This window comes from Perna viridis, chromosome 1 (genome assembly GCF_037379345.1).
Source record: "Perna viridis isolate PV_CMFRI_1.1 ecotype Kerala chromosome 1, ASM3737934v1, whole genome shotgun sequence".
Classification (NCBI taxonomy): Eukaryota; Metazoa; Mollusca; class Bivalvia; order Mytilida; family Mytilidae; genus Perna; species Perna viridis.
Window position 1 is genome coordinate 9,099,481 of NC_142445.1, and position 12,272 is coordinate 9,111,752.

The 12,272-nt window shown below is 32.8% G+C and overlaps 1 protein-coding gene across 5 annotated transcripts in view; it reads right to left on the reverse strand.

Annotated features, from left to right (window-relative positions):
- Window positions 1–12,272, reverse strand: part of LOC148627129 (6-phosphofructo-2-kinase/fructose-2,6-bisphosphatase-like) — a 41,855-nt gene that overhangs the window by 22,188 nt on the left and 7,395 nt on the right. Inside the window, exon 1 of one of the 5 annotated variants that reach the window (XM_088568137.1) lies at window positions 2,516–2,659. The exons of the other annotated variants lie outside the window; for them this stretch is intronic. Coding sequence (XP_088424263.1) covers window positions 2,516–2,534 — 19 coding nt within the window. The 5' untranslated portion in view covers window positions 2,535–2,659. Of the gene's footprint in view, window positions 1–2,515; window positions 2,660–12,272 lie in introns of those variants that run through there. 5 annotated transcript variants of the gene reach the window in all.

Consider the following 12,272-nt stretch of genomic DNA (forward strand, 5'->3'; position numbering starts at 1 on the left):
CCCACAACTCCTCAGGCATCAGATGGCCTTTTATACATCCTCAAAAAACAGGACATGATATTTTTTAAACCAGAAATCCTATTAATTACAATGTTGTGTGGACTTGATCTAAAATCTAGACTGGATAAGTTAGAGACAAAGGAATTAAGTAAGTTATTTCTATTAAGATACATTTAGAAGTCTTTTCAATTGTCCTGCAATTTCTAAGGGCATTACTTGGAAAAATTAAATTGGTTTAAATGAACTACCATATTCATTATACGTTCAATAAACCCAGTACATTTATAATTGCTAAATCGTAAATGATACAAAGAAAACATAAGTCTATTGTCCCAGGTAAAAATCAACTATATCGACCAAAATTATAAATAATTCACCAAAAACTTCAAGAGTAACAGTTCTGGAGCAATCAGTACAAATTACAGAGAGAAAAAAGCTTGAATAATGGATACTTTTAATACTTTATAAAAATTAATGCCATATGTTATAATTAATACAACAAAATAACCCCATCCCACTCCCCACCCTAAAGAAATGTCCAAGTGACAAAGATGCTCTCACCTTCCCTAAACAGAACAAGGAACAGGAGATGGATGAATCACTTAGCAAACATCTAATACATAATAAAATCAATCAAGTTGTAGCTTTACTACGATTTCTCACTTCATATTTCAAATCATTCCCATGCAGGGTTGCTGCGATTTTTGAGTCAACAAATTACAAACAACAATGAACCATTCAGCATGAAGCTGCGTACCAAGTCTGAAATCACTTCCAAGAAGGGATGCTGATTGGACAAACAATCACTAGGTAAAACTTAAAGCCCCTCACACTTAAAAGGGGCTTGAAAGTATGTCTGACAAACTAAGAAAAGTATAAAAGAGCATCCTTCATTTGTATCAAAAACTCTTTTCCGTCAATTATTATTTTGCATCAATCTATTTTCCTATAAATTACGAAGTTAAATTGCCCTAAAGAATAACGTGCTTATTTGTGCTAATATAAGGGGACAAATAAGTCTGTCTTATTACAATAATAAAGAGCTTTGTGGAGTGCAGCATGATACAACTGCAGCATGTATAATGCCATTCACTTAAGGCAAAAGTGGACACAATATTAGTTGTTGACACACACAAGCATAGGGACTTACAATTCATTATAGACCCAACAACTGGTTTGGACCATATACACCTCAATATAGGTGGTACAAAAGACAGGTATTGGTTACATATACACCTGAATATAGGTAGTACAAAAGACAGGTTAATGGTATTGGTTATATATACACCTGAATATAGGTAGTACAAAAGACAGGTTACTGGTATTGGTTATATATACACCTGAATATAGGTAGTACAAATGACAGGTATTGGTTAAATATACATCTCAATATATGTAGTACAAAAAACAGGTACTGGTTATACTATAAAGCAAAAAGAGATATATAAATCTTATTGAATCTGCAGACGGGGCTTTTCATAAGGAATCCAATCAAGAACCAAAAAAAATTCAAAAAGATCAGGTAATTTTTACTCAACTTATCATAAATAAACTTAAGTTAACAGACGCCAACAGCAATGCCGCAACCAACAATGTCAACAGGGCGACACTATTATACAATCTGAAAAAAAATTTTGTGGTTGTATGAAAAGTAATTTTTTGGGGTATGGACCTTTTGAACCCCTTATAACTCCCAACCCTTAAGAGATATCTGAAATCTGCTTGAAAAACACATGCAGGGGAAAAAATTTCAGCAGTAGTTTAAAGACTCCCAACATTAAGTGCAGACCTTGGAATTTGAAGTTAAAATATGATAGATACATTTTTTCTCCAAAATTCAGAATTTGTGCCCATTAACAACAATAACAGGGTTAGTCCATTCAACTACCTTGGCCACAGAACCTAGTTGCTCTGAGCCGTGAGCGGCCAGGGTTCTGAGTGTTTTTTAGTCACCTTTTACCACAAGCATAGCACTGCTGCAGGCTTACTTTTTCACACTCACACCTGCATGGGGCAGATCCATTAGAGCTATGCTTATTCTTGAAACATCTCCCATCCTTTACCTTAGCTATGTCAACAATCTTAAATCTGCAACCAATTATCTAAAATCTTCAGGTTTTAAAATTCTTTTGGATATTAGCCATTGAATAAACCATAGGTTTGTAGCAATAAAGAAATTAAAGGGCCATTGTCCTAACAACTAAGATCTTGGCATTACCCACTATGTTTTTACCATATTTCATTTGAGAAGCTGTATGTAAAACCTAATACTATGTTGTGAACTTGAGTAAATCAAATGCTACTCAAAAATGAAAAAAAAAACACAATTAGTCATGAAGAGATTAGTTTTGACAGATTTTATAATAGGTTTGTATATTTTCCCTTTTCTACTGTACGTCAATTTTAAGGACCTCTTGATCATAATTTTCAAAGCAATAGGATTCTGTTTGTAAAGTAAAGATACTACTGAACTTCTAAATAGACAAAAGGAAAAGAGACAAAAATGAAAACTTACCATAAATGAAACAAGGCATTTTCAATTTAAATAAATCACATGTTATAATTGTTAACAAGGTACTTTTACACTATCTAAATCCAAATATATTACATTTTAATACATATTATGCCACTACTTTTTATCAACAACATAAAGTACACTTTAAATATGCTTTGTATATGTTCCACTGACCAAATTAGGCATGTCAAAAATGAATGTCAATTGAGTACACATCATAACCATGAAGGTGATTAGAAGGTTACCACTCAGAAAGACAGATGAGTCCTTCTATCAAAGTACTTTAAAAACCTAATGCAAATCAATTATTAGATATCAATTTTTCCATCTAAATAGTAATTTACAATTATTTATTTAAAAATTAAACTACCCACAGTTGTTATTTTGCTTTATTATATAACCACTACATGTCATTTGTACTACCTATATTCAGGTGTATTAAATAGATGACACAAGGATATTCTCAAGGATAAATTCAAACCATTCCTTTGCATGTGAATAACACACCTTATAACACACATTGACAATGTGATTTACATTTTAAACATGAATATATCCGGTATCAATACATGTAATTATTTAAACTAGAATTTCTGTGAGCAAGCTCATAATGAGAATACTCCTCACTTCCATGGAGTTTAAAGTTAAACCCTTCTGCTGGATTATCTCCCTTTGGAGTTCTCTGACAATAATCATATTCTTTCAGACACATGACATCTATATTAATATCCAACATTCCTAAAAAAATTCATTGAGCAGTGTCAAACTATGAAATATACTGAAGTTGATTCATAGTTCACTGTAAATGAAATTTCTTTGAAATGTTGGAATATAGATGTGCATGAAAGAAAATAATTGTCACAGGACTCCAAAGGGAGATAATTCAACTTAAGGGTTGGGTCTCACTAACCACTTCCGGGTCAAATGGCCACCCCCCTATGTAGTACCAAAAACACACTGAACCTAGACATATGCATTGTAAGTGCATTATTTGTGTGTATTATGATTAAAAGTAGTCAAAATAAAGCTGAGAATGTGTACTTTAAAATCATATATGTAATTAACTACAAAAGTGTATGAATATTGTTTACATGTGTGTGAGTAATTTGCCTCCATGCTGTCAGTTAGCAGACAGGTAAAAATGTGGATTTTCAGTATTATTTATTCAAGTAAATTTTGTGAAGAAGTTCTACTATGATCGTACAATTAGCATAATGATTTTGGAAGCCTTATTTTCCAAGCTTCGCAACGGTATGCAGCTTTAAGATGTCATTTGTCCTGGGAATTCACAGTGAGACTTTGAAAATTACTTTTTTAACATGTAAAGTAATGGAAACGTTAGAAGTGGTTAGTGAGACCATAAATTAAATTATGGCATATTTCAGAGAAATGCATAATTTGAGGAAAATTGCCTTTCCTGGTCATTATTTCCATTTTCCCATAAAATCAGTATAGTGATATTGGTAATCTGACTATATTTTAAGAGGTGCATTGTGCAAGGTATTTTAAAAAACAACATAGCAACAAGATTTTTATCAGTAACAGTGACTCATAACTTGACGTCATCCATGAAATACACAACGTCACTGCTTGGGATATTCAAAGTACTCAAATAGTCACACAGCACAGACTAAGAATCACACATTAATGAAATAGGTATGATATAAATTGTTGAAATCTGTTCTTTTTTCATAATGATAAATGATATTTACTATTACAACTTCTTGAATTATCATAGGTATCAATTTGGTGTGACAAATTAGTTAAAATTGTAATTTTTTAGTAATTTAAGGAAAATATCACTGAGGGGCATGATATAAAAATGACCATTTCTTTGTAGTCCTATGTCTGATTTTGGTAGTTTTGGTCTTATTAGACTCACAATACCACAAGCTTTCAAAAAATGTAAAAAAAGAAAAACATAAAAACTCATAAAATGTTTTTAAGGTCTCACTAACCACTTCCGGGTCAAATGGCCACCCCCCCTATGTAGTACCAAAAACACACTGAACCTAGACATATGCATTGTAAGTGCATTATTTGTGTGTATTATGATTAAAAGTAGTCAAAATAAAGCTGAGAATGTGTACTTTAAAATCATATATGTAATTAACTACAAAAGTGTATGAATATTGTTTACATGTGTGTGAGTAATTTGCCTCCATGCTGTCAGTTAGCAGACAGGTAAAAATGTGGATTTTCAGTATTATTTATTCAAGTAAATTTTGTGAAGAAGTTCTACTATGATCGTACCATTAGCATAATGATTTTGGAAGCCTTATTTTCCAAGCTTCGCAACGGTATGCAGCTTTAAGATGACAGTGATGCCAAACCTACCTATAGAATTTCATCAAAATCCCTTGAGCAGTTTAGAAGTGCTTACAAGGTACAAACATTAAAAAACTTTTAGTTGCACTATCTTCCTTTAAAGTTCTCCAACAGTTACTTTATTCCTTCATGCACATCTGCATATGTATGTAAACCTTCCTATAAAGTTTCATCAAAATTACTTAAGCCGTTTACGAGTTGGGTCTCATTAACCACTTCTAAAGTTTCCATTACTTTACATGTTAAAAAAGTAATTTTCAGAGTTTCACTGTGAATTCCGAGGACAAATGACATCTTAAAGTTGCATACCATTGCGACGCTTGGAAAAAAAGGCTTTCAAAACCATTATGCTAATGGTACAATGATAGAAGAAATTCTTCACAAAATTTACTTGAATTTTTTTAGGTCTTGTAGAGTAATGAAAAGTCAAATGTAGTTAAACTAAGTTTTTGCAAAAACGATGGTTGTTAGATAAAAAAATGGTAGTTTTATCGATTATGCAATGACTGCACCAACATAAACCCACTAAATCTAAATTATGATAAAATAAACAAAAATGGATAAACATGTATATAGGAATATCATGACATAACATCCATGGTACTACATTGGTGCAGACACTTGTAATCCATGCTTAAAGGATAATTTACTGGAACTTCTTAGTTTTGTAAATTTTAAGAAAACAAGTTGTTTTGACAAATGACTTTGTCCCATATGTCCAGTACAGATAAGTTATAAATGTAAGAATTTAAATTTTAGGCATTAAACTGGTTCTGCATAAAAGTTTGTTGTGACTCAAACATCAATTTTCACAAAAAGAAGATGTTAATTTCACCAATAAATATACCTCAACCTTTTTAGCATTCATTCTCTCATAAAACTTTCAAATGTCTTAATCAGTTCTAAAAAATAAATGACCCAATAACTGCATCCTGCCAAGTTTGGTGGAATTGTGGACATGTCCCAGAGGTAGGGAAATCATTTACATGTACAAGCTTAGCATATCCTTAACTGCACTTATCGGTAACTTTCGCCACGGTAGAAACAGATAAAAACTCAATGTCATATACCTGATACAAATTCTTCTATTTCAGATTTTAACATGAACAAAAAAATAGTTATATAATATGCATCCATCCAACAGATAACAAGTCTACCTGTACTAATTGTTACAGGATTGAACAGTCACAATGTCAGGTGTTACATTTTGAGTTGTCTCTCTTGACACATTACTCTACTTAAGTATGTTCTATAAGAATCAAAACAGCCTTATCAATATGTTTCTGTTTGAGAATTACCTTCTCAATGTAGATGTAGACATATTGTTAAAATGTATAGATACATGTAGTAATAATAGAAAAAAAACCATGTATTTTACATCCACTTTTGGACAGCAGGGCACTACGTCTCTATCTATGTACAACTATATCCTAGGTGTTAATCTTCAGAAACTCAAAAGTGGCGAGATCTTCCTCTTAAAATTTTCCGAAAGAGAAAGATTTGAAGTAGTGTCATTTCATATTTTATTTGTCAATTATTTTTGCGGTATAAAAAAAAACTAGAATTTGTGACAGTTTATTTTCATATATTATAAAATTGGATTAGAATTTAAAAAAAAAACAAAAATGAAACAAAACAAAATCATAGTACTGATGTGCTGAATAAATTTATATTGATCATTTGAATTTTTACGCTTCAAATAATTGTCAAATTGCAAAAATTGTGGAAAAAAGGAAAGTATGGGGATCGAATTCATACATATCTAAACATAAGCTTATGTTGTAAATAGCTAATGTTGAACTCTTTGATTTATTTTTAAATTCACCATTCTGTTTACGAAGGACATAACAAAAACACTTATTTCATAATGCATCATAGCAGTATGCCAGTTTGCGCAATATTCAAATCAGATGTCGGTTTACATGAAACACCTAGATTATAACAACACAAAACTCTGACATACTGTGTAACTGAGCTACAAACTACTAGTTGGTCTTTCAAAATTTTAAAATATTTTCAAGTCGAAATTTAATTTATTGACCTCCAGGTCGAAACTGTCTGTCAAATCAATCGAACTTAAGCCGCAACAATCATTGAAATAAATCCTTAGATACATGCCCCTCTTAACTAGCTACATTCCTCAGTTGATATATGTTTTATAGCTCAAGTGCTACAAGTTGTCCTGTAGACACCTATGTGTCATTTAAAGTACTTAGCTTCTTAGGCATATAGTTCCAGACACACACACATGAACACCAAAGTCTTAGAATACAATTTCAACAATTATGTATGGCGCAGACAACACCAGCGATGCACTTTTAAAGCCCTGAAGCACCTGCAGCTCTATTATCTTTACACATGACCAAAATAGCCCAATCGAATGATTATTACAAAAAGCATTATCACCAGACCACAGTGATTCTGATTGGCATCAGACATCAGTCAATGACCTATCGAAATTGTAAATGTGCGGTTGAATAAATGACATGGGGGTCCTTGGTCCGATTAAAATTTCTGGCTGTCAAAATTCAGATACGATATTTTTTGTATTCCCCTGCATTATTTTTTAGAATTCATGTAACTCAAACCAAATCGTTTATAAAAGAATGTATCTGATTGGTCGAAATCCGATTTCTGATTTATTCAAACCAATCAAATGACTTCTTTCAATCAAGGGTTTGTTATTGACTTTAACAGAGCTCTTGAAATCAGGAGGAACCAGAAAAGAAGAAAAATATTTTCTACCAAGTAAAAAACACTTTAACAGCCTTAACAGCCTCTAATTAAGTGGTGTAGACAGATATTTTAAATATGGAAATTGTTGACACACACACACACACAGATACATGTACTTATTCAGTGAAGCTGTTGAAATTTAGAAGAGAATTAAAATGTTCTATTAAATATCTATTATAATATATAATAACCGATTCCACTTGTTGAAGATCTTGCTGTGACCTCCGAATGATTTTTTTGCTGCTTAACTGGTTAATTAATTTTGTGTATTTATGGCACTTCCCCATATCCTTGCATATTTCTATAACAATAATTTTTGGTATGGAGTGAATGTGTGTAAGATCATATGAAACAGTCTAAGGTTGTTTTTTTTTTGTCTTTCAATCTGACTGGTTTCAGAATTTAAGTCTACTTTATTGAAAGTTCACCTGTCAAATAAATAGGCTGACCTGTTGAACATGTATTTATTCATTGAAGTATCAATGTAGTCTTATTGTAGGCAAAATTAGTACTGTATATTTTAAACACCAATTCAAAATGGATGTCAATTAGATGGTCATGCAAAAAATGACCAAATATTAATTCAGGCTGTATGGATTGGAATTACATATTCTCAAACTTACACAATTGACACAGTAAATGTCTCACCTGTCAGACAACAAATGAACACAGGGGAATGCCAAATCATCATGTAAATGCAAACCAAATATCATTGACTATAAATGATAGTCACAAAAAGTTCTCTACCAGAAGTGAACAACAATTTTTTAATATTTTTGCATTTTAAAGAAATATTTTGATACTTATTCAATGCCTAAAAGTGTGTCAGGAGAACCTTCCCAAGGGGGTTGGAAAATCTTAAATCCATTTTCGGACTAAAGTCCTGAACTAAGATATTTCAAGCTGAATCACTGCAGACCACAGACTGACACCATTCCTGAGAAATGCATTATCGTAATTCCTATGCCATCGTCTAAGCAAAATTTAATTTTTATTTGCCATCTCCAGACTTCGGATGTCATGAGGCAGTAACCATATTAAAAATACATGATACTGTGTGAGTGATACACAGAGATTGTTTCAAGGGGTTATTATAACTTATGCTACCCTTTTGTAAAACATTTTGCAAAAAAAAATTAATGGCTGATGATAGCATAGAACCTCTTTCTTTACTTAAATTTCTTGATCAGATCCACTACCCCAATTTTTGTAAATATTTGGATCTGCCAGGGTCTGCATGAAATATCAGAAGATAGCTTTAGCATTCTGACTATGTATAGCCTTGCAGGTTTTCATTTCTATCTATATTATATGTCTAAAAATAAATAGACAACTTGAATATATCAACAATGAATGATCGATTGCATGGAAATAAACAGGTGCTGAGCAGAGGTCAACTATTTTTAATTGGATTGTTATTAATATAAATGTTCAATCCTAATTTATCAGGTTGATAAACCAATTAACAACTTTTACTTGAACTTAATATGCTGATTCAGCATATCAAGTTCGCAGTAAAAATTGTTTATTGTTTTTGTTTATTGGGGAAAATAACAGAATTAAATTTGATATACTAGAAATACCTACAAAAAAGATCTAACTAACTGTATTTGAACCTATATGAGGCATGCCAATGAGACTATTTTACTGCTACAGTGTAAGATAATTGCAGATGCTATCAGGCTTTACAAATCTAAAGGCTCTGGTGACTGCTACAAATGTATATCAATTCTGATCTCCGATCTAAATTGATAAAAAAAAAACTGTTAGTTTGGTCCAAATTGAAATGTCACTCCTGAGCATCATGAATTCCCTTTTTCTCCCATCATTGTGACTTGTGAAATACCTGAATACCAAAATTCCAAAAGGGGAAGAAAGCTCCCTCTGAGAGACAATCAAGGCAGCAGGAGACAACAGAATTTATTAAGAAATATCAGAAGGCTCCTGCAAGAAGCTATGATCTATATTAGAAATATTGTAACGACCAAGGGGTCTTATATTTATAGAAGTGTGACTGTTACTTGCTAAGAAGCAGGTAAATTTCAGATAACTTAATAATTTGTTTATGTCGGAAATCGACATTTGTTTACAATGTGATATAGTATGGAATGTCTATAAAATCTTTTAGAATTCCCAGTTGGTTGACCACATTGAATGAAAGATAGTGCTATTTATTAAACATGTTTACCTCTAATTTATTCCATTTGTGTGTGGATATTTAGAAATGGCTTATAACCATCCAAATTGGGAATTGGAAGTCCGTTTGTTTACATCAGCAGCAATTGTTTATTTGATGTGTACTTTGTGTACTTGAATTTTGACAGAGTGTGTATGCCATCGATTGTTCTCCAAAATACGTGTGCTGATTGGTTAATGAGTTATATAAAAGAGCATTTCTAGTTCCAGCAGACTGTTTGTCTCAGTTCTGCAAGAGCAGAACAGATCTTGAGATCTGTTTGTATCCAGACTAGAAAATATCAACCTTCCACCATGTCAGAGCCAAGATTATGCTCAGAGTTGAGCCTGGTACGGTCAATGTATATGTAAATTAGCCATCTGGCTGGTTTAGTCAACCTTCATCCGCAAGTCCCAATAGATTTGTTTATGTGTCACTAAGACGCCATTACCTTAGACAGGTTGAATATGAATTAATGTCCTTTGAGGAATTATGAGGCATAGTTTAATGTTTTGCTGAATTTACATCTTTAATAAAGTTTAAAGGTTGAAAGATCAACCTTGATTTACCCAATAATGATAATAAGAATAAGTGATGTCAACCTTCACCGTCAACCTTTTTTTTTTAATGTCAACCTTCTATGTCAATCTTCGAAAGGCTGAAAGAGTTCTGTTTTTGGATGGTTATAAGACCCAGGTTGAGAATTTGTTTTGTCATTGTTATGAAACATTGAATATGATATATATAAATTTATGAAATCATTTTGAATCCTGACTTGAGTATAATTATTTCCACCTAATATCAAAACAAAGACTCACACAAATTCTAAACGTTTCGGTGGAGTCCTTTGTACTTCTATACATGTATGCCACTCAGTAGAAAGGGCGAAATCGTTACACTGGTGTCAGAAGTGGGATCCATGTGAATTTGTTCATGGTTGAAATACAGATGGTAAAGAATTTGAGAAGCCGCTGTTCCCCTTAAAATAGAATAAAACTGAAAAAGAAATTTTCGTGTCATTTTTACTGAATCTGGTATACAATGGATGATTCCCGAGAAGTAACCCTTAACCTGAACCATTCATTGCAAGATGAAAATAGTGATGATGAAACCCTTCCGTTAGATGAGGCTCCCGAAATAGAGTGGGTTGACTCGACCAGACAGATGTCTAATCCAAATAATTCAGATAATGTTGAATTAAATATTGATGTTAAGACCTTGTTGCAAGAGCAAATAAGGAATATGTCACAAGAATTTTTAACCTACCAAAAAGAAGTATTTGTGTCTATTTCACAAGTGAAAGAAGGTTTTGATGACGAAATTTTGACTCTTAGAAGTCGCATGCAAACGAGGGAGGAAGAATTACAAGAAAAAGATCAAACAATAAAAAGATTGAAATATCTAATTACAGAAAAAAACAATACAAATACAAGTCAAATACTTCTGGATAAAGATGAATTCCCTAGATTTAACAACATAATTTCACAAAAGCATTTAGGTGTTTCAATGAAACCCCAACTTTTTGATGGTAGCAAAGATCTGGAGGAATATTTGGCTCAGTTTGAGATTTTAGCAGAAATAAATAATTGGGACTACCCAACAAAATCACAATATTTGGCGGGAAGCTTAAAAGGGGAAGCAAGAGCTCTACTGAATGAATTAAATAAGGCAGCCAGGAGGGATTATGATCAAATGGTTTCCACATTAAATGCCAGGTATGGGTCGGCTGAAAGGGCTGAAGTATTTAGGGCGAGATTGCAATCTTGAGTAAGGGGAAAAGACGAAAGTGCAAGCAATTAAAAAATTGGCAAGGCAAGCATATCCAGGCGCTCAATCTTCATTAACAGCAATCTTAGCCCTTGAACACTTCATAGATGCTATACTCGATGGGGATGGAGTCAAACCCACGAAATACAGGTGAGGCAGAGACTCTAGCCGTGAGGTTTGAAGCGCTGCGCATGTCAGAGAGACAGAAAGGTCGTATGGTAAGGTAGGCGGAAGTTACCCAAAACCAATTAAAAAAAAACCAAAAGACTGTACCGGGGAGGGCATTAGTGTCCAACTCTCCGAAATCAGTAGGGAACTGAGCAATCTTACAAAAGAAATAAAAAGATTGGCCCAAAATCAAAGAAATACCCCCACACACAGAACGGCCAGGGAAGGAAGTTTGGTAACCAAAGTAGAAATTACGGTTATGATAATAGAAATTTCAACCAAAATCAAAGCAGGGTCAGGCACAATTACAATAATTTCTCTCAAAAGATTGAGCCAGTGAATGTAAACTTGACAACTGCAACTGGTGAGAGTTCACCGTTTATTGGACAAATTTCAATTTAATTTTGTCTAGGAACCAAAACGTATAATCACAATGTATTAGTGGCAGACATACCTAATGAAGGAATTTTGGGTATGGACTTTATGACAGCCTATGAATGTGATGTTTTACTGAGCAAATACAAATTGATAATTAAAGGGGAGACAATTCCATGTTTCCATTACACTAGTAATGCTAATTGT